Below are 22,377 nucleotides of genomic sequence, written 5' to 3'. Positions count from 1 at the left end.
GGGGCGGTTTCCACTGCTGCATGCCACTCATCCAGGAGCCGCTCATCCGGTGCCCACCCACTCATCTGGTGACTCCGACCGCTGCTCCCACCACTCATTTGGGAGGGCATGTGCCCCCAGATCTGCGCAGGGTGGGGCAGGGTGGGCCCAGGGCTGTGCCAAGCTCCTTCCGGCGGAGCAGGGCTACAGTGAATTTTGGGGTGGCTGCAGTCCCCCCAACCCGTAGCTCCCTCCCACTGCCACACACCCCGGACACAGCCCCAACCCACTGGAAAGAGCCTGCCCCGCCCTGCGCAGATCCAGAGGCACATGCCCCCCATGCCCGGATTATCCACAACTATTACTTCAGTCCCCAGGGTCTAATCTTCGGGTATGAAATCTCAATGTTCCTCTGTACTGACAATGCCATTCAACTTTATGTGAACACCACACTTTTATTACCACATTCCTACTTTTTTTTTTTTTTTTTAAACTAAATAGCAACTTTATTAAAAAATAAAACTACAAATAGTAAGCTTTAATAGTGTCACATGCTATATCCAGTTTCAGCCTCATTTTCATTACCAGGTTATGAATACACCAAAAAAAAAAAACCAACCAAAAACAAAACAACCAAAAAAAAAAACCACCCCAAAATCCTATATTTTGCATGTGTCCAGGGTAATTTTTCCACTGATGCTCGTTACTCTTCTGTATAATTATAGCACAGTAACAGAATGTGCACACTGCTGCAAATGCATAACAAAACAACTTACCTGCTTTTCCTTTCAACGAGAATAGCTACATAGGAAGCTGGTAAAGCAGCACCAAAGCCTGGAGTCCAAAAGTAGAATTTTCCAAGTATCCTCCTGGAAATTAATTATATATTTATCACATTAAATGCCAAAGCAATAGAAAAGTTGGTGTCTAATGATGCATTATAAGATTGCATTCATAAACATTTTCTGTTATATGCATATTGCCCCTTGAATTATTCTGAAATGCAAACACAGACCCCAAGCCTTTGATAAACAGTAACAACCCTTCTTATGGTATCAGTTTTGCACCCATTTCATTTAAGCATTTTTATTCTAAAGCACAAAGTACTCTAAACCGAATGATAAGTTAAAGATATAAATGATCATATTTTCTCACATACCACTGGCCTCCAATTAAGAAATTCACTTTGCTTTTTTGGGGAGGAGGAATGAAGAACAAAAGTTCTTTCCTTGAAAACACCAATCAGTATTTTTGCAGGGCAATAAGGGGATTGAAATTGAAAGGGGAGTTCAGGCACAAAAACCCTTCTTATGAAGCCAAACGCTCAGGCAGCATTGTCTGCCGAGTCTGCCAACAGCCCACCCAGAGGAGCCAGCAGACAGTTCAGCTTAGCCAGCAAGCACCGACTGAGCCAGCTGAGGGCTGGATCCTCTAGAACTTTACTGCCTGGAGCTTGTTCTCAAGCTGATCGAGCCTTCAGTTGACTCAATAGGGACCATCAAGAAGAGGGATCAGGCAGCTCAGCTCCCACATGACTGAGCTCTCTCCATTTCCTTGTTTAAAGGGATGTACCATGATTTCCAATAGCTAACTTTTTTGGGAGTAGGGGAATGTGCATTTTGTATGCAAGTAAAAACAGTTGATACAGAACTACCCAAAAAGTTAGTTAGTTTCTAAGCTGCTTCAAGAAGATTCAGGCATGTGAACAAGATGATGGGTCAAGAAATGTAAATTACACCATGTACCGGAAGGAGAGGAAACTTATCTTCAGATTTCATCGAATTGTTTACAATAACCCAAAAAACAATATAAACTGGGATTAGAAACTAGAAGAGAAATCTTGCCTCTATTATAAAGTGAATAGTAAAGCTCCCATTGACTTCAGTAAGGCCAGGTTTCATCTGAAGAGTACAATTTCACCTGAAGAATCATAAATTCATTGCACATTACTAACAGCTTCCCAAAAAATTATTTTTATTACAAAACTAAAAATTGTTAACAGTAGACAAGTAGGCTTTTAGGAAAAAAAAATTAAATGTCTCATTGTGAGAAAAGAGGAGAACAGAGTACATATCCAGTAAACACAACCTATGGCAGCAGCTCAATTTTTTAGCCTAAGTTTTTCTGACCATGTGAATCTGCAGATCACTTGCAGCCAAATCACAAGGGCAAACATTCTTGAAAGAACGGGTCGGGACTGTGTACCAAAGTAATAAAAGTGTATACACATTGTTTTAAAACAGCAATAACAACTTATTCAGCACTAAGTGGTTTCATTTGAGTTTGTCCCCCTCAAACAGGGCAAAAACATGACAAACTGTTAGGCTAGAAAAATAAATTAAACTGTGCCTGAGAAAAGACAACATAAAACACAAAAAAAAAGAAAAAAAAAATCAAGTAAAATTATCCACAACACCTGGAGTAGCTCAGTTTCACTCCTGTCCTAAAAAGGCAAACGACTGGTGTCATTCTATAGCTTTGTCCTCATTTTTCCACAAAAGCATAGCATTATTAGTAAGTACTACCAGCTTAAGTTTTTAAGTGAAAAGAGAGCCAGTGAATCAGGAACAAGTGATGTAATGGTAATTATGCACACTCTACATTCCCACAGCTGCAAAAGAGTAATTTCACAGGACAGCAATGCCAAATGCTGCAACAGCTAAAAGATCCTTACGAGGACTTTTCTGGAACTCAATTACTGTATGAAGTTTCATAGAAGTCATTTTAAAAATTTGAACTGGTATGAATACATCTTACTATATACACCTGCTGAAACAACAGAACAAGAATCTTTCTAGTGGGAAAAGAAAGTGGAATCTGTTATTTCTGCACGATTTCAAATCTGTTTGCTAATAGCTATATTGTCGATTAGAAAAAAGCCATACACTTTTTTCTTAATGCAACCATCTGAAAATTCTAATTCTTGCCATAGATACATTGTAATATACATATATATACACACACACAAACACACACACACACACACAAATATACTTTCACCCATGTGTATATATGTAAATAATGTTTTTAATTAGCAGATTAGTGCTGGGTAGTATATGCTGATAATATTAAACGAAGGATTTAGGAACCTGGATTCTGTTTCAGAGTCTTACTGAAAAATTGTAGACAAACCTTACCTTATACACAAATTGCACCAATTAAACTGGTCCAAACTCCTGTGCCGACACATTTATATTAGTTGATACGTTTGCTTACCCTGTAGACTAAAGCTGCATAAGCATACTTACATGGGAGTTTGCTCTGGCTTAAACTACAGTTATTTTTAACAGATTTAGTTAAATAATGCAACTGCATTAAGTATCCAAGTCACTTCTGAAATTGGATTCAGGTCCTTTTGAATATTTTACCCACACTGACTTACTGTGCATAACTGCAGCAACCGCAAGCACACTAGCTACTCCAGGAGGCTACCACCTAAGCCACAAGCCATATAGCCATGTCCACAAGGCACCACAGGTGGGTGGCAGTCACAATTAGCCTGTCTTCACGCCACTTACTATGGACATAGCTACACAGCTTCCCATTTAGAGGCAAGACATCATGTCTGAGGGATCCACTGCTTAGCGTGGTTAGTTTTCTGTGTAGGCACAGCCTCCCTCTAGCGCACAGATTCCCCATATGTAAAATGGGAAAAATATTTTCAAACCTTTCAAATATTTACTACCATCTCTGAAAGAGCTAACGGCGCTCTAGAGGCAAAGTATTATCATGTCAAAAAAACCCAGTCATTTCTTATCTTCAGGAAGTGGAACTTCAGACATGTTACAAGGATCTCACTTCTCATACTCCACACCAAGCCTGTGTGAAGCTAAAAGTATTCACTTCAGATTCAGCCATTCGGAGGGAGAGTGATTCGAATCACTGTCCCGATTTGATTTGTCTGAACCTGAATATTTGGTGCTGAATCTTACTCAGTCATAGACTATAAAGGCAGGCAGTGCTGGCGGGAGCAACTGAGGGAGCAGCCGGATGGCAGCCCTGGGAAAAGGTGGAGCTCATCTGGCTGCTGGCAGCCCCAGGAGAAGCCAAAGGGCCTGAAGGGATCAAACCAGGAGCTGGGGGGCAGTCCCTATTCATTCCCTCAGCCCCCGATCATTCCCCCCAGCTTCAGTTTGATCCCCCACCTCCCCAATCATTTCCCCCCAGCTCCCGTGGCCTCTCCTGGAGCTTCCAGCACTACCTGCCTCGCCCTGGCAGGGGGACAGCCAGAAGAGCAGGCAAGGGAACCACGACTTGACCCAGCAGCCCCAGGAGAAGCCACAGGGCCTGGGGGAATGAACAGGGGCTTCCCCCCAGCTCCCGGTTAGATTCCCCAGCTCCCAGTTTGATTCCCCCAGCTCCCGCAGCTTCTCCCAGGGCTGCTAGCACTGCCTGCCTCTCCCCAGCAGGGGGGCAGTGGGGGAACCGTGGTTTCTCCCAGGGCTACTGGCTCAAGCCAGGGCCCGGGGCAGCTGGCTCAAGCTGGCTGCTCCCCCAGCTGCTCCCTGCCTATAGCCTGTCTGTACAGTCTATGGTCGAATCTCCAAATTTCTCTGAATAGATTCAGAGGCTTCCAATTCGAGTTGGAGAGATTAATGGGTCTTTCAAGTTGATTCAGATTTGGAGATTCAGCCGCTGAATCTCCTCCAAACAGAATCAGCTACCAAAGCTTCGCACAGCCCTACTCCACACCCTTTTAAGATGCAGACAAATACTTCCCAAGGACAGAAGAGAAGTACATGAGAACAAGCCAAACTCCCTACTATTTGGTCTAATAAAAGATATCACCTCTACCATAAGTTCTGATTGCAAAGTCCCTACTGGCACTTAGACACAAAGCTGTCATCTTAAACTCAAATTTTCCAATCAGCTCCTGATTAAGCAGGAAGTGAAATTTCCCAGCTAAAATAAGCTGATCATTAAAACTCAAATGGTTGGGAAAAAATTGTCCTAAAAAGTAAATAAAAACAGCCAGTTTGCCAACTTGAGCGGAGTTTGTTCCAAACCCTGAAGGGAGGAGACTGAGTGAATTGTAGATCCTCAAAATGATATCAGAAAAGCACAAGGGAAACAATTTTCAAAAAAGTGCCATATGTGCAATATTTGCATTCTTAATGTCCTATTCCCCATCCCCCCACACACCCCCACCTTGGCCCCTGCCCTGCAAAAAAGGAGATACTAACCAACTGAAACTTTCCTTTCTTGGAGTAATGAGGTGTACAGATCTATGATACTGGGTCCCTATTCTATGCAGCCTTTGAAGGAGATAAAAATCTGTCAATCAGTGACAAGAGGCATGGTTCTCCTCTTCAAAACTATCAGCAACTACAGGTGTGGGCCGCTGCAGGGGTCTGGCTGCTCTTCCTGTTTGAAAAGTGAACATCAGTTTACTTGCTTATTGGTTCAATCTATGCAGTTTAGAGAAACCTACAAAGATTGAATCGATTCAGCTTTGAGCTTTTTGACCGTCTGTACTTTAACTGCTGTTTAAACAGTAAGAAAAATTAAACTTTAACATTAATCAGAACAAACTTCCTGAAAGGCAAGGAACTGAGTTAATTACTAACTTTGAATGTCAAGTAATAATCTCATGCTTGATGCCCCATTCAGGGTAGATGGGACCTATACAACATAATTTTCCAAGAAAGTACATTTGCTCCTAAAACACAGTTAAGTGTTCATCTTAATCACAATGAGGTCCATAAAAACTCTGAGAATCCATTTTTACAGTAGTTGTCCCTCAGAGGAAGGAACTAAATATAGTTATGTCCAGATGAAAGAGTAAAACCACCTTAAAAATCACTGGAATCTGAAGACAGTGACTGGAGACCCAGCTTGTAGACAGTAGAAAATATAACACAGTAACACACTTATAGATTTTAACATGTAAAGTATATGATCTTTGTGTCCAGGAAGTTGACAACCTTTGACGGAATGAACTCTGAATTTGGAAATGGAGTTAAACAATTTGACTTTGATGTTGTTGAAATACAACAGCTAAGCCACTTGGAAATTAAGAATGACGGCCCAAAAGTTAGGTCACAGTGACCTCCAACATCAAGCTGGCAACAGACATCTAATACTTTTCCCATCTTTGAGGTGCAACAGAAAATTGCCTACTGTAGTATTACACTTAGCTAAGGAGCATACTAAGGAATATGCAGCTCTTCTAAGGAATGTGTTGACCTCATAAGCCTAAACTATAGAACTTAATATATTTTTGCATGAAAATCTTATCGAAGTGGGTTTTCTGATTGTTAAATAAAAATATTTTACCAAGTAAGCCTCTAATTAATATTTGAAAGGTTGCCTTCCTCCCCTGGGGAAGCAGAATTTCCTTCATGGACATGTGCATATGCATTCCTAGAGAAAACAGCACATCTCTGTGGTCTCATCTTTTTTGCAGACATCTACCATGCCACACTCATGTGAAGGCGAGTAAGAAAACAGGTGCTGAGGATTATCTGCATTGCTACTCCACAGATGTGTGTGGTCGGAGGGAAAGAGATTTCATTTTTCACCTTTTAAATCCCCTGAGTAAAAATCTCTAGACAATGAGAGAAATCAGGGCACTCGATTTTCCTTTCTGATGAGGCAAGCAGAGAGCTCTGAACATCTCAGCATCTTCCTCTTCATCAGATGGTGACAGAAGACAGAAATATTAGGCAGAGGCCGGGGAGGGGGCAGTGGACTTGTGATTACTCTTTCCATCAGTTTTCTCAGCCAAAAAACAAGAGATCAGAGTGCCATTTTGTACTGCAGTACAAAATTCCTGCCTAAGGTCCTACACTTTGGTCGAGGGAGATTCCTGTAAACCTTGTGTCACCAGGTTCCAGCCTTGAAGGTACAGGTAGGGCCCTTAACTCATCTGCTGTACTGAGAGATACAGAGACCAGGAGAAAAGCATGCTGCAGAATGAAGGAACAGCTAGGCCTAAATACCCCTGGCCATATTCTCCTTTTTTCTATCTATTTTAAATGCCTCTCAGTTATTCTCTGCATCTGAAAACATCTGCAAAATATGGACTGGATAGCTGCTCTGCAGTCAACAGTTACAGATACAATAAGCACAGGTTCCAAAGGCTGGGCAGGAAGCTTCCCTACAGCTATAAATTGCTGCTTCAACCTGTAATCCCAAGGAAAGAAGCTGCTGCTTGTGCCAATCTTGAAGCCACCCAGGGAATTTTGCTACCGAAGGGCAGCTGCTGCTTCCTGGGACCTCAGAGGAGAAAGATTGCAGGAAACTCTGCCACAGCCTGACTGCACAAAGCAGGCACAGATTTCCAGAATTTTTGACTCTCCCCATCTCATCCATGATGCTCCACTTCACACTGCTGATTGGCGGAGGGGCCGTGCTTGTAGCTCCCTCCCAACTGCAGTTTTCACCTCTCCACCCATCGGGAGCGAGCCACAAGCAGGGCCCCTCCACTAATCAGCAAGGAGGGAGGTGAGGAGGAAAGGAGGGGGCACATGGGGAGCCATGATTAAAGGAGCCACAACACAGCCCACTTCTACCATGAATTTCGTAGGTCCTTCTCCATGGGTCACATTTGACCTGTGGGCCAAAGGTTGGGCGCCCCTGCTGTATGCAAACGAAGGCAGATGTTCAGAGTCTGAGGCTACTGAGCCTTTTTCTCCACCCCCAGACCCCTCTCCCCGTCCCACCCTCAAGCCCCTCCTGCTCCAATTCATCCTGTGGCAGAGAGAAGCTGGTATGCCTGCCTGTGATAAAGGACTTAGATGAGAAAAAAAATCTGTTTCTCATAGCGGACATACTTTTTCTGTCGCTAAATAACAGTCTTCATTTGCCTTCCAAACTAGAGCGATTAGGGGCCAAGTACCATGCACCGTGTTATGCATGAGTTGTAAAGAAAATTATAGTAGTTTTGTCTAACCCACATTTCTCCAATTTGTTGACAAGAAAATCACGTGGGACTTTGTCAAAAGCCTTACTGAAGTCCAATTACACTATAGCCACTGCATTCCCTTCATCCACCCAGCTAGTTATTTGGTCAACTCAGGAGATCAGGTTTGTTTGCCACAATCTGTTTTTAGCAAATACAGGCTGGTTGCTCAAGATCAGTCTTTCCTTCTCCAAGTACTTGCAAATTAAACTGGATTAGACAAGAGTTCATACAAGAACAGTAAACTGGCTGAAGAATGGAAGAGGACGTAGCAATGGGTTGGAATTATTAGACTGGAGGGAGGGGAACAGTAGAGATAGTAGACTTCTGCAAGGATTCGTGTTGGCAACAATCTTGTTTAATGTTTCAATTAATGACTTTTAAAAGGGAAAAAAAAAGTAGTAGTTGACTAACTACTGACTAGGGATGTAAATATCTTAAAATATTATCCTCCAATTTTATTGGTTAAACAGTTAACTGATAGCTCATACCTAGTTAAGCAACCTTTGGCAGGAACTTACAGCTTCACTGTGCTCCCAGCAGTGTGTGGGTCCCAGGCCACTGGCAGGGAGCGAGCCATGGGCCTGGGACCCACCACTATAGGGAGGCTGGGCAGACCTACCACCAGGCCAAGACTCTCACTGCTGCAGCAGGAAGGCCCCACCTAAGCCCTGTGGGGGGCCTCACACCTTCCTCCCTCCCTATGGCGGCAGGATCTGGGTACAGGAAAGGTCCACAGTCCCAGCCCCTGCAGGTGGGGAAGCTGCCCTCTAGTGGCTCAGCCACACTCACCGCCCTCTGCCATGGCTTGCTCCCTGCCAGCAGCCTAGGACCCATGCAGCACCCACATGAAGACATAAGGGGACAGGGCCAATCCTGCCAGAGGTCACTAAACAGGAAACAGTAAACAGTATAAATGTAATTGTTGTTTAACCATTTACATCCATACTACTGACACATTAATCCTGACCACATGAAGTTAGAAGGCACTGGAGAAAGAAGAGAGTGTCATATAGGAAGAACTGAATGGTCAAGAGCACTGCAGCAACAGCGATGGGATAAAGTTCAATGGCACAAGTGCTTCAGTGGGGCTAGTCAGCAGGTGTCCCCACACCGAAGCACCCTTGTGCCCTAGCCAGCCCCTGAATGTGCACTGCTGTGGAGTGCTTTTTTTGTTTTGTTTTGGGTTTTTTTACTCTGAGACAGGATATTACATGCATTTACAAGTACCATCCTGCTGCAGCATAAATGCGTTTACTCCAGCTTAACAGGGGTGCACATGTAGATGCTGAGACCTTTACTGTGCAGCTAATTAGTCAGCTGTGCAGTAAACATCTTGTGCAGATGTACCCAGGGACTAATAAAAAGTTTCTGTTATATATAACCCAGGGTTTTGTCTTCTGAAAACAGGAAGAGAAAAACTCAAAGGTATTATTCTGTCACTGAATAATTGTTAGCTAGTAATGTGGTGCTGCCATAAAAAAGGGAAAATAAAATCCTAGGATGTGTTGGCTGGGGCAGACACAGGGAAGTATTCCAGCCTGCAAGGCAATGGAATACTATGCACTATTCCAGTTGAGAAAGAGGAATTTAAACTGGAACAGATGCAGAGAAGGGCCACTATGCATCCAAATTTTATCTTATGAAATAAGATTAAATGGGCATGGCTTGTTTAGCCTAGGAAAACGAAGGCTAAGGGGAAAAAAAGGCTGCGCTTAATAAATGCAACAGGACATAAACAACAGAGAGAAAGAAAATGTGTCATGGACAACATTGGCACAAGAGCAACTGGGCATTAAACTGACTAGTTTCAAACAATTAAAAAGAATACAGTTTTGGAGCAGCCTTTCAGCTGAAATAGCAAAAACAATCTACCTGTTTGCAAGGTCTAGTTTAATAAGTTTATGAACAGGATTATGATGTGCTTGACTCCAACAACAGGGCTCTGAACTCAGTGTCCAGCAGAGCCCTTTGAGCACTTTTTCTTATGACTAATCAATTCCAAAATGAGCACAAAACTTACAGAGAAGATGCAAAATACCAGTTCTAAATCAAAAAACCTGTAGGATGTACTGCATTGTATACACATTCACACACCTGCATACACCTCTGAGAAAAAAAAACTTCTGACAGTGCTCATCTTCCTTGGGGGCAAAGTTTTAACAGCAAGACTGCTTCTACGAAGTAATCTCCCCAGCCATAAATACTATTAATTTGAATACAGTTTTTCAAATCATTGCAACATGAATTCAGCAATCTCTCAATTTGAACCTGATCACTGATCACAGTGATCCAGCAGCTCACTCATGGATGGGTCTTGAGGTGACAGACACTTTAACATGCTCCTTTTAAGCAGAGATCCTGGTGTTCTCTGCTTAAAAAAAAAAAAAAATTCCCAATTTTCAGTTAAAAAAAGTTACCCCAAATCCACATTTTTCCTTCATTTAAAATGAAACACCACTATATACATCTCCCTGCATATTAGTGGTGTTTCATTTAAATCATGGAAAAAATGTGGATTTGGGGTTACTTTTTTTTAACCAAAAATTGGGGATTTTTTAAAATCAGAGAAAAGCAGGATCCCTGCTTATAAGACACCAAGCAGACAGAATGAGACAAAAAGTTGAGACTAGCAGATTTATACCAGTGATATTCACCTTTCAAAGACTGCCCGGAAGTGTAAGGAGACAGAGGTAAGCACCAGTCCGGGCTCTTCCCTGCCTGGCTGCTCCCCCACCCCCACTGCTCAGCCCCTGTGCAAGGAGGGAAGCATTGTAGTAGGGTTTGTTCGGTTTTTTAAATGGGGTGCAGCTCAATTCACAAAAGTTATGAATAGTTAGGGGAGAGCTAAAACTTTTGTTCACACCCGAACATCTATATTGATAATGCTTATACTTGTGCTCTAGGGCAAGTCCCATACAAGTCTATAAACTCTTCTTACCAGATGTGCCCCCATCCCCGTCGACAGCTAGCCATTGATACACACAGCCAATGCACCTCATGAATGAAGTTAAAGGGCTGGACTAGCCACTGGAGGCCAGACTGCACCTCACAGTTCCCAGTTTCTGTCTTCTAACCCCCCTAAAATCTCTGCCTCCTCCCTATACTGCTTAGAAGCTGGGTGACATCCTCTTTGGCATTTAACCCTTCATTTTCCTTGCCCACACTCAAAACTGCCAATTAATCCCTCCTCTGACAGTCAGACCATGTGCCCCCCTCCCCGCACAGCTGGCTGGGCAGAGGAGCAGAGTCCAATCCCATTCAAAATCTGGAAGAAGCACAGCACATACCACAACTTCAGCCAAAGTACCAGAAATAGGCACTAAAACAAAAAAACCAAACAAGCGCGCGCGCGCACACACACACACACACACCCACCCACCCACACACACAGGCCTCCCTGTCTTCCAATGGCAGTAAATTCTTCCTGGTGTCCTTGCCTCTCATTGCTAAAGCTCAACCTTCAGCTGCAACATCATGCCTTCCTGCTACAGTCCTCCCTCCTCTTCTTCTCCCAAGGCTGTCCTTTTACTACCAAGAAAGCCCAGCTCCTGGGTGTATTAAATCACTGACTCCTGCCTGGGAGACAGGCCACATTAGTAGCCGACCTTTCTAGCCAGCCCATCCTGTGAGAGGACAGTACATGGCTGCAAGGAGGATGGGAGGAAAGAGGCAGAATTCACTTAAATTCCAGCACCCTATGGTTGTGACAAGGCAGCAACCACAACAAATTCAGAGGTAGGGAAACTCTACCCATTTTCAGAGCCAAAACCCAGCAGTGAAAATTCTGCATCTATATCTTTATAAGCGACATTTGAGTGTCAGCTTCCAAAACCCTAAAACATGTTGCACAAAAAAACCTCTCCAACCTGATTCATATTTTTCTTTGAAAAACAATTTACTATTGACTGATGAAGAAACATGTTGAAATAATGAAATTTATCAAGTAATCTGTAATTAGGCTTACAATCTTTAACCTCTCATATTAGCAGTGTCCGAGTAATATGACAGCTCAGCAAAGTAGCAGTACCAGAAGTTAAGAAATGCTAGACATCATTAAAACTTTGCATTTCTGTGGAATCTCCCTTCAGAGGATCCTGAAGTATACTACAAGCCTCATGACGCCACTGTTCTTACAGCAAAAAAGCACTGTAAAAACAGTGATTTACAGATTTCTCTTTTCATTCTAAAGTTTCATTATTTTTCTTTTTTTACGTTGTATAATGTATAAATATTAACTTTTTAGTGGCAGTATCTATTACAATGCCCATTTTAAATTCTAAGAATCCAGGATACAGAGAATAACAACAATCTTCCCAAGGACAAATTTGGAGTACATGGCAAAACTGTACCTGGCAGATAACTCAAATATTTTTTCCTTTGTAATTTTTACTGAAGAAGAATTAAGAAGTCAAATGCAACCTTCAGCAACATCCAAGTAGCCCATGGTCTGCAAATTCTGCCTTAAGTTACATTTGTGACATATCAATAACTAAGAGTTGCACAGCTGTGACAGAACGTAATTTAACCAGAAACTTCATTATTAGTTTTGTTGATGTATGTGCCAGATGAAATCAAGTTTATTCCTTCACTTTGGTTGGGTAACAAAAGTAAAAAACACAGAAGCCCCAACAAAAAAATTTTAGGGAGCAAACAACAATATTAAGGATGAAGGTTTCAGCTGTAATTTGATTGTAAAAAATAATAATAATAAAGATCCCTGAAAAAACACTGCGATTATCAAAGGGTCACCTTTAATGTGAATTCACTGAATTCCTCAACTTAACTTTGACAGCAAGCCAAACAGTTGAAAGCATCAATAAATGGCCAAGTTAACAAATCAACCTTAACTCTGCTTTCTTGGCAAGATCAGTCTCCTACACTTACTTATTAACAAAACATGTTAATTTGCAACCACTTCTTTGGTGACATTAAATAAATTTAATCTTCCTTTAGACATATATGATCTCATGAGAGCTTTAAAAACCTATATAAACAGCGAAGATATATTAGATTTGGAAGAGACATTGCATCTGTGTACACTTATTACCAGAATGCTAAAGATACTCACAGTGCAGAATTTGCTTTTTATTTAGTTATTAGCCAACTGCCTGTCAAGAATGAAAGGGCACCGCCACCCACCACTCCGTGCCACCACTACCTCCCAGGAACTGGGGCAGCGGGGGAAGCTTGTACATGGCCCCTGCCACCCACTGTCTGGCACAGCCACAGATCCACCTCTGGCTGTGTGCAATCTGCCCCCACCCCTGCATCCAGCCCTGTGCACCCCCTCACACACACACCCTGCTGTTCCGTGTCCCCACCCACAACCCAACCCCCATTGCTCCATGTCCAGCCCCACACCCAGAGGTGGATTAATGTGTACTGAGGCCCTGGGCAAACACAAAATTGGAGGCAGCCTCCCCACAGGAGCTGGGCTGGTCCCTGCCCCCCCCCCACCCTGCTATGGCCAAACATACACGCACTGGCACACACGTGCAGGCATGCACACAGACAGGCGTACACTCTACTCTCACTCACTCTCTGCACATTGACACATGGACACAGACACAAACACTCTCCCACCTGCCACAACCAGATGCATACAAACACACGCAGACTCATGCACACATGCAGATGGGTGCACACTACTCGCTCGCATTCTGCACATAGGCACACAGAAGAACACTCTCCCTCCTGCCATGAAGAGACATGCACACATGCAGACAGGTGCACAGTCTACTCACTCACCCTCTGCACCTGGACACACAGACAAACACACTCCCTCCTGCCATGAACACAGACACATGCACGCACACATGCAGACTGGTGCACACTCTACTCACTCTGCACGTGGACACACAGACCCAAACACACTCTGCCTGCCATGAACAGGCACATGCAGGCACACGCACAGACATGCACACACAGATGTGCACATAGAAGCAGATAAATACAGGTAGCCTGATGCGTGCACACAGACACACAGATGCACATTCATGCACAGACAAGTGCATGCTTTTTCTCAGCTGGCCCCGCTGCTTTAAACTGATCTTCTCAATTTATTGATTGCCCACATGTAGAAAAGAGGCACAGGAAGCATAACGAGGCTGGAGGAAAAGGTGGGGGTGACAGGAGCAGTCCCACTTTTCCTCAGCTAGCCCCCGTGCTAAAGTCCTCCTGGCAATTCCCCCCCCGTGGAGCTGGGGCACCAGAGGCTATGGGAGGCTGAAAAAGGAGGTGGGGGTGACAGAGGGCTCCCACTTTTCCTCAACTGGCCCCAGTGCTATTAAACTGATCTTCCCAATTTACTGATTTCCAACTTGTGGTAAAGGGGCACAGGGAGCAACTCCACTGAGGCTAGAGGAGGCAGCGCCAGCAGAGGAGCTCCCACTTTTCCTCAGCTGATCCCAGGGCTTGTAAAGTGCTTGTGGCAAAAAAAATGTTTTGCCTCTCTGGAAGTTGGGCACAGAAGGCTGCAGGAGGAAGTGGGGCTAACAGGGGGCTCCTGCTTTTCCTCAGCTGGCCCCAGTGCTATTAAATTGATCTTCCCAAGCTACTGATTTCCAAGTTGTGGTAAAGGGGCATGGAGGCTGCAGGAAGAGGCAGAGCCGAAGGAGGGGCTCCTGCCTTTCCTCAGCTGGCCCTGCCACTCCTAAATTGCTCGTAGCAATTTTTTTTTTTTTTTTTTTTTGCCTCTGTGGAGGTGGGGCAGAAGGAGACACCATACCAGAGGCTGCAGGAGGCAGCGGTGCCAGTTGAGGGGCTCCCGTTTTAACTCAGCCAGCCCTGTCCCCACCTGCCTGGCCACGCAGTCCATTGGGGCACGCACACTTTGCACAGTTGGGAAAAGCATTAGACAGACAAATGCTTTTATCACTGCATGCACAGTCGGGCAAAAGTTACACACAGACAGACAGACTAAGGCTTCTATTATATTCGAATGTTAGATCTTGTGATGCCAGTGGTGTTGGACTAGCACACAACCAACAGGACTGAACGGGAACCAAAACTTAAGATAAACCTGGTACCTAGGAAGGAGCACACGTGTCACAATGTTTAATGACACGGTATCCCATACATCAGTTAATGAATAATACATAACAGACTGGATAGCTCATAAAGATAAACACACTTTCAACACTGTGTGTAATACTTTGCTTCCATTCCTTTTGTTCTTTTTGTAATATGGGTGGTAATACAAAGTTGTGTACCTAAGTATATTAGCTCTATGTTTAACAAAAGAGAGGGCAGATGGGAATCAGGACACAATGACTTCTACAAACTACGGATCAGAGTTTGCCGACGTCTTGTCTATGGACAGCATAACCATATGGAGAGCGGGAATTGGCACAAGCAAGGAACAAACAACAGTAAGGCTTTCTAGTTCTGTGATAACTGATACAATGAAACTCTTGTCTCCAAGTTGTTGGTAACAGTAAGGCAATTGCACAAGGGCAGAAGCGAAACTGTCTGAATACCGTGACCAAATTATACAAAAATTTTCAAATGTTCATCTTAAATTTAACTGTAACTCCAGATTTTCAGTATTTTGAAACAGGAGGGGCTGTTAGTTCATTTTTAATAGGAAAGTCTCCGTATTATAAACATATACAATCCTTTTAGAGATTGTCAGACATATGCCCCCACATGCTGGATCCAGCCAGCAGAGACATATTAGCTGGCCTACAGTGCTGCTGTACATCTCAGACTAAAACAAACATGCACACCGCACATGGGGCCAGTTCAGCGTGCATGCTGCATGCAGGGCCAATCCACAGGCCTGATCTGGTCCACAAACCAGCCGTCCTGTGCTACTCATACAGCCCACCTGGCCTGATGAGTCTGACACCCCTAAATTAAGGGATCGTTTATCTTTAAGTAAGTACCTTTTACTAGACCTAAAAATCTAATTTGTTGAAGTTTTTGCCTGGTCTGTCCTTAGTGTCCTCTCCTCTGCTGATATTTGAATTGTTTGAAGACATTTACTGGAAGACAGAAACAAAGCACGAAGACCAAAAAACAGGAAGCTGGGATTCTTACAGATTTCAGAAGCTCTTCACACTCAGTAGCTGTCTAGCCAGCCTTAGGGTCAGTTTCCCATTTTTCTAAATCTTTTCTCCTAGCTTTAAAATATCTATGGTGAGGCAAAGTAAGAGGACTTGCTGCAAAGCTAGAGGGGGACTGATCCAAAACTCTATGATCCACCCAGTAACACTTGCTGTCTAACCACAGGCACCCTTTAGAAGTTCACAGTCATTGTAATAATCCTGAAGACATGTTGTATGAACCACCTTTCTTTTTTTAAAATTAGTCCTCAACTGGACATTACTGCAATTTGGAAATGACTTTGAGGAATTAAGGGAATTCAAAGCGTTTCCAATTCCAAAGCTAATGTGCATAAAAATACTTCCGGTTATCACTGTACAGCATTACCCTGTACCACACAGACATGCCGTGCTCCAAAAGGGCCTTGTTATCCAAAATTATGTTTCTAACAGGAAATAACTTTCAACTCTAAGTATCTCCATGATTATTCGTGATGCACAAAGGACTACCTTCAAGCTAGCAAGTGTAATTTACAGTTCAGAGCAAGACTGCACTTTTAAGGAAGGTGTCTCAATCACATGACAGCACATACTTTCATGAAACAGCATAAGAGCTGAAAATCAGATTCATTTTAGTTCAGATCAACACAAGGGGTTTAGGGCTTATTCATGGTAGGGAACATGACAGGCAACTGATGACCATTCAAGAATAACTATTCTGGCAAAGTTAGCAATTCCAAAATGCCCCAGTGAAGACTTTTTTTCCTGGAATAAAACTGACTAGAACAATTAGTCTGTATTGCGAGCATAGTAACAATTTCAGAACAAAGTCACTTTTGTTTCAGAATTGTGTAGATCACTTATTGATGTCCAATGAAAGGGAAAATGCTGAAAGAACCATGACATTCAACCAGTCAGTCTGGCACATGTTACACTTAAGACATAGTCACTTGTTAAAGCAATTAATGATGTGATAAAACAAGGAATAAACCACAAAATTATTACACAAAGAAGCGTGTAATAACTTTGTAGCCAATTCCTATCATAATTGAATGTGTGGCCAGGCTGGGACTCCCAACCCCAGGGTGCACTCCTGTGGCTAGGAAGGAAGTGCATTGTCAGATCCCATGACGCCTTCGCTTGCATATCTGCCAGGGGCCTCAATGAGGAAGCGCTAAGAAATGTATTGGGAGTTTTGTTCATGGGCAAAGTTCCAAAAATAAAGAGAAAGTAACAAAAGTTCTCAATTACTATAATGTAATTCTTGCTTCGAAAAGGCAGAAATTAAGAGACAACACCAATCAACTAATTACACTATTTCTTCCAAGATCTTCTAAAAATCAGGCACACTGCGCAAGTGTATCTTGGCCAAGTGGTGTTTTAAACGAAAAAAACCCAGAAAAGGATAAAATCACTTCACAAAATTGTATATGGCAAGGTGTTCACATTAAACTGGGAAACACTGAACACAAGACAAGAGCAAGACCCTTCAACTGGCCACCCTGTTCCAGGACAGTTGTGACTGCTTTTCAAAGTCCTAATATTTTTAAAAGGAAGTACAGATATAATACATCTCATTCAAGATGTCATGATTTAAGAGAGGACAAGATTAAATAAATTATAGGAAAACCTTTGCAAATATTTATGATAGAACATAAAGGTATACCAACCTTAAAATGCAAAAGAAAGCAATATATAAGCTTCCATTTGCTGTCAGAAATGAAGTTGACTGCAAGATTTCAGGTAGCAGTTTGTGCAAATAATAGTCGAGCTTTCTTTTTCTAAGAATTGCTGCAATCTGGGGGGAAAAGAAAATGACACACTTTACTAAAATCTTCCTTTTGCATACTGTAAGGGAAAAAGGACTATTATAAAAGAAGACATTCACACAAGCAATAAATCAAAGCCTTTTAAATTTATTGCGATACTTGTACAAACTAAACAGATTTTGTTTGAAACTGCTGCAGTTGTCAGGATATTTATAACAGAAAATACACAGGTAATCTCAGATTGTGAATTTATGAAGAATTTTATCACCTTGCTACTTTTGGCCATAAGAGTAGGAAAATGTCTGTAGACTATTCACAGTATTATGGTCTGCACAGCATTTTGTGTTCCCAGGGTACCAGGCCGTCTCTAAAATAAAGGTCAGAATATCCCATATTAGTCCAAGCACTAGCCCTATTCAGTTCCCACAAAATGGGGAGGTATTTCATTAAGATTTGAACCCCAACAAGTTTCAGAAATTGTTGGGGGTTTTTTTGTTTTTTTTTTTAACTTGAAGCCTTCCTCAAAAAATTCTCAGTCCAAAAACTGAACAGAGAACAGAATAACCCTATCATTTCTACAAAATGTGCCTGATAAGGAGGGTCTCTCTTGCAATATATCACACAATGTGCATCAACCCCCTGAAAAAAGGCAAAATATGGATAATACATATGCATAGAGGTCAATTTAATTTCCATGCCTAAACATCCATATAAGGGAACCCTGCAGGCAAATCCAATTGTCCTTTACAAGCAAGTGTAAGAAACCTCTTCCTATTCCCCAGTCCCCTAGTCATCCATTCCCACTCCCTTGCCCCACCACGAAAAGGGATCCCCTCTTCCAATGTCCCCTTCCAAGCCCCTCTCTTACAGAGGTGCTCTGGTCATCCCAAGGTGTCCAGGGAGTGGGCTGTATGTGTCCAGCTCGTGCACCACATGCAGTGTGCAGGGCTGGGGCCGGCACAAGGTGTCAGTCCAACAATCCACAGGCCAAGTTAAATTGCTCCACGGGTAGGATCCAGCCCACAGGCTGTATGTTTGACACCTTGGATCTATATTGTACAATGCAGTGCCTTGCTGAGGCACACTGCGACTGCTCCCTGCACTCGCTCCCAAACCTGAAGTCACGTAGCTGCAATTAATGTAGCGCTACTTACACATAAATAGGCTCTGCCCTGAAGCAGAGCTTGATATGCAGCATTAATGCAGCAACTCTGCTTCTGTTTCAGATATAAACCACCTCAGACAGTATGTCTCAGTAGGTAGTGTTTAGACATACCCACAGCTACTACACTAAACCTGCGCTCCACGCTTTGACTTCCATTGAATATAGAGTCAAACTCAAGAACTCTGGGTGCAAAGGTGAAGGGGACAGGCTCATGGGGTGCCTCCTCAATTCTTCCAGTCAAGGGAAAGGGCCCAGGCAGGTGTAGATGCATCCCGCAGATTAATGCATGGCTGCGCCGATGGTGTCGCCAGCAGGGCTTTGGCTTCTTCAACCATGGGATGATGTTCCAAGAAGGATTGGTAGGAAGGGATGGGATCTACATAACAAAGAGAAGAAAGAGCATCTTTGCAGACAGGCTCACTAACCTAGGTTTGCTGGGGGACGGAGAACAAAGCCCTGAGTGGGGAAGCAGGGGACCTAGAGCAAAAACAAGCAGGAGGGGGCAGCAGGGGAGGCCTCATTCTTCCTAAGGAAGTAGGGGCAATCTGCTAGTCATCTCAGGTGTCTGTACATGAATGCACGGAGCCTGGGAAACAAGCAGGAAGAACTTCAAGTCCCCACACAGTCAAGGAACTATGATATGACTGGACTAACAGAGACGTGGTGGAAACTCCCATTACTGGAGCACTGTCATGGATGGGTACAAACTGTTAAGGAAGGACAGGGGGGGGGGGGGGAGAGGGGGAGGAGTTGCTCTTTATGTAAAAGAGTTGTATGATTGCTCAGTGCTCCAGTGTGAAGCTGGAGATTGTCCTTGTTCCTGTCCCCTCTGACCCTAACCCAGAGACTTTCAACAGGCCTATGTTCTGGTGGGTGTCTACTACAGACCACCAGACACGAGCGTAAGGTAGATGAGGTTTTCTTCAAACAGCTAGCAGAAGTTTCCAGATGACAGGCCTTGCCTCTCATGGGGGACTTCAATCACCCTGACATCTCCTGGGAGGACAACACAGCAGTGCACAGGCAATCCAGGAAGTTTTTGTAGAGTGCGGGGGACAACTTCCTGGTGCAAGTGTTGGAGAGACCAGCTACGGGTCACACTCTTCTTGACCTACTACTCACAAACAGAAAATTGGGGGGGAACAAAGAAGTGGATGGCAACTTGGGCAGGAGCAACCATAAGATGATTGAGCTTAGGATCCTAAGGAAAGGAAGGATCCTGAACTTCAGAAAAGCAGATTTTGACTCACTCTTGGAACCAATGGGCAGGCCCTGGGAGGCCACTCTGAGGGGGAAAGGAGTCAAGGACAGATGCTAACAATTTGAAGAAACCTTACTGAGGGTGCAGAAATGAACCATCCTGATGCACAGAAAAACTAGCAAGTAAGACAGAACACCAGCTTGTCTTCGCAGTGAACTCTTCAGTGAGCTAAACCACCAAAAGGAAGCTTACAAGTAGAAACTTGGACAAACAGCTAGGGACATTGGTGACGTAGTGGGTGCACATGCACCCCGAGATAAGCGGTGCACCCCCTGCGAGAAGCACTGCAAACACTGCCAGCAGCACCTGTGGGCAGTCGCCACTTGCCACCCCTCTCCCCCTCACTTCCAACACTGTCAGTAGCATCTGCGGACAGTCCTTGATCGCTGCTGGCCGCCGCAGATGCGGGTGGTTGTCGACACCACTGCAACCACCTGCGAAAGCTCCCCACTCGGCCCACTTCCACCACCAACACCATTGTGGCTGCCTGCGGGAGCTCACCACTCACCGCCACCGTGCCCCCTCCACTGCCACCTGTGAACGGTTGTCATGTGGCCCCAGCCTCCAGGGGCAGGCGGCGTTCATGACTAGGGAGGAATAAAAGAGTATTGCTTGGGCATGCAAAAATAAAAATCAGGAAAGCCAAAGCGCAACCGGCAAAGGATGTGAAGGGTAACAAGAAGGGTTTCTACAAATGTGTCAGCAATGAGGAAGATCAGGGAAAATGTGGGTCCCTTACTGAATGGAGGAGACAACCTAGTGACACATGATGTGCAAAAGGCTGAAATACTCAATGTCTTTTTTTATCTCAGTCTTCAGAGACGAGGTAATCTCCCAAACTACTGTTCCTAGGAGTATAGTTTGGAGAGAAGGTGAGCAGCCAACAGTGGCAAAAGAACAGGTTAGGGACTATTTAGAAAAGCTGGACACACAAGTTCAAGTGGTGAGGGAATTGGCTGCGATTGCAGAGTTGATAGCCATTATCTTTGAAAACACGTGGCTGTCAGAAGAGGTCCTGGGCAACTGGAAAAGGACAAATATAGTGCCCATCTTTAAGAAAGGGAAAAATGAGAATCCAGAGAACTACAGTCTGGTCAGCCTCACCTCAGTCCCTGGAAAAAGTATGCAGCAAGTCCTCAAGGAATCTATTTCTAAACACCAGGAGGAAATGATGATTAGGAATAGCTAGCATGGATTCACCAAGGGCAAGTCATACTGACCAATGTGGTTGCTTTCCATGATAAAATGACTGGCTCTGTGCATGGGGGGAGAGTAGACATGATATACCTTGACTTTAGCAAGGCTTTTGATACAGTCTCCCACAACGTTCTCACAAGCAAGCTCAAGAAATACAGGCTAGATGGATGGACTGTAAGGTGGATACAAAATAGCTGGATCATTGGGTTCAAAAGGTAGTAAATCCATGGCTTGACGTCTAGTTGTCAACCACTATCAAGTGGTTTGCCCCAGGAGTTGGTCCTGGGGCTGGTTTTGTTCAATATCTTCATCAATGACCTGGAAGCTGGGATGGAGTGTACCCTTAGCAAGTTTGCAGACGACACCAGACTAGAGGGAAGTAATAGATACACTGGAGGGTAGGGCTAAGATTCAGCAAGACCTTGAAAAATTGGTGGACTGGACCAGAAGAAATCTCATGAGGTTCAATAAAGACGTGCAAAATCCTGCATGTAGGACGAACCAATCCCATGCACCAATACAGACTGGGGACCACCTGGCTAAGCAGCAGCTCTACAGAAAAGGACCTGTGGGTTACAGTGGACAATAAGCTGAATACAAGGCAGCAGTGTGCCCTTGTTGCCAAGAAAGCTAATGGCACACTGGGCTACATTAGTAGGAGCATTGCCAGAGGATTGACGGAAGTGATTTTTCCCAGGGATTCAGCACTGGTGAGGCCACATCTCACCAGTGGAGAATCCCTGGTGAGATGTGGAGGGGCCAGCAGGGAACTGCATGCTCAGGGGCAACCAGCACGGGTTCATCAGCGGCAGGTCCTGTCAGACCAACCTGGTGGCCTTTTACGACCAGGTCGCTAAATCATTGGATGCAGGGGTGGCAGTGGATATAGTTTTCCTGGACTTCAGGAAGGCTTTTGATACTGTCTCTCACCCCATTCTCATTAGGAAGCTGGGGGACTGTGGCGTAGACACCCATACAGTCCTATGGGTCGCCAACTGGTTAGAGAGTCGCACCCAGAGGGTGGTAGTGGATGGGTCCTTCTCGACCTGGAAGGA

The 22,377-nt window shown here is 44.0% G+C and overlaps 1 protein-coding gene across 3 annotated transcripts in view; it reads right to left on the bottom strand.

Moving 5' to 3' along the window:
• Window positions 1–22,377, bottom strand: part of TMEM135 (transmembrane protein 135) — a 447,390-nt gene that overhangs the window by 384,988 nt on the left and 40,025 nt on the right. For all 3 annotated transcript variants that reach the window (XM_019524781.1, XM_019524779.1, XM_019524780.1), the window contains exons 2-3: window positions 17,601–17,728; window positions 756–848 (exon numbers count right to left, since the gene is read on the bottom strand). In XM_019524781.1, the coding sequence (XP_019380326.1) occupies window positions 756–848; window positions 17,601–17,728 (221 nt within the window). The remainder of the gene's footprint in view (window positions 1–755; window positions 849–17,600; window positions 17,729–22,377) is intronic.

This window comes from Gavialis gangeticus, unplaced genomic scaffold, assembly GCF_001723915.1.
Source record: "Gavialis gangeticus isolate Ggan-Ray unplaced genomic scaffold, GavGan_comp1, whole genome shotgun sequence".
Classification (NCBI taxonomy): Eukaryota; Metazoa; Chordata; order Crocodylia; family Gavialidae; genus Gavialis; species Gavialis gangeticus.
The sequence above is the reverse complement of the archived record's forward strand: the minus strand, read 5'-3'. Positions and strand labels throughout refer to the sequence as shown.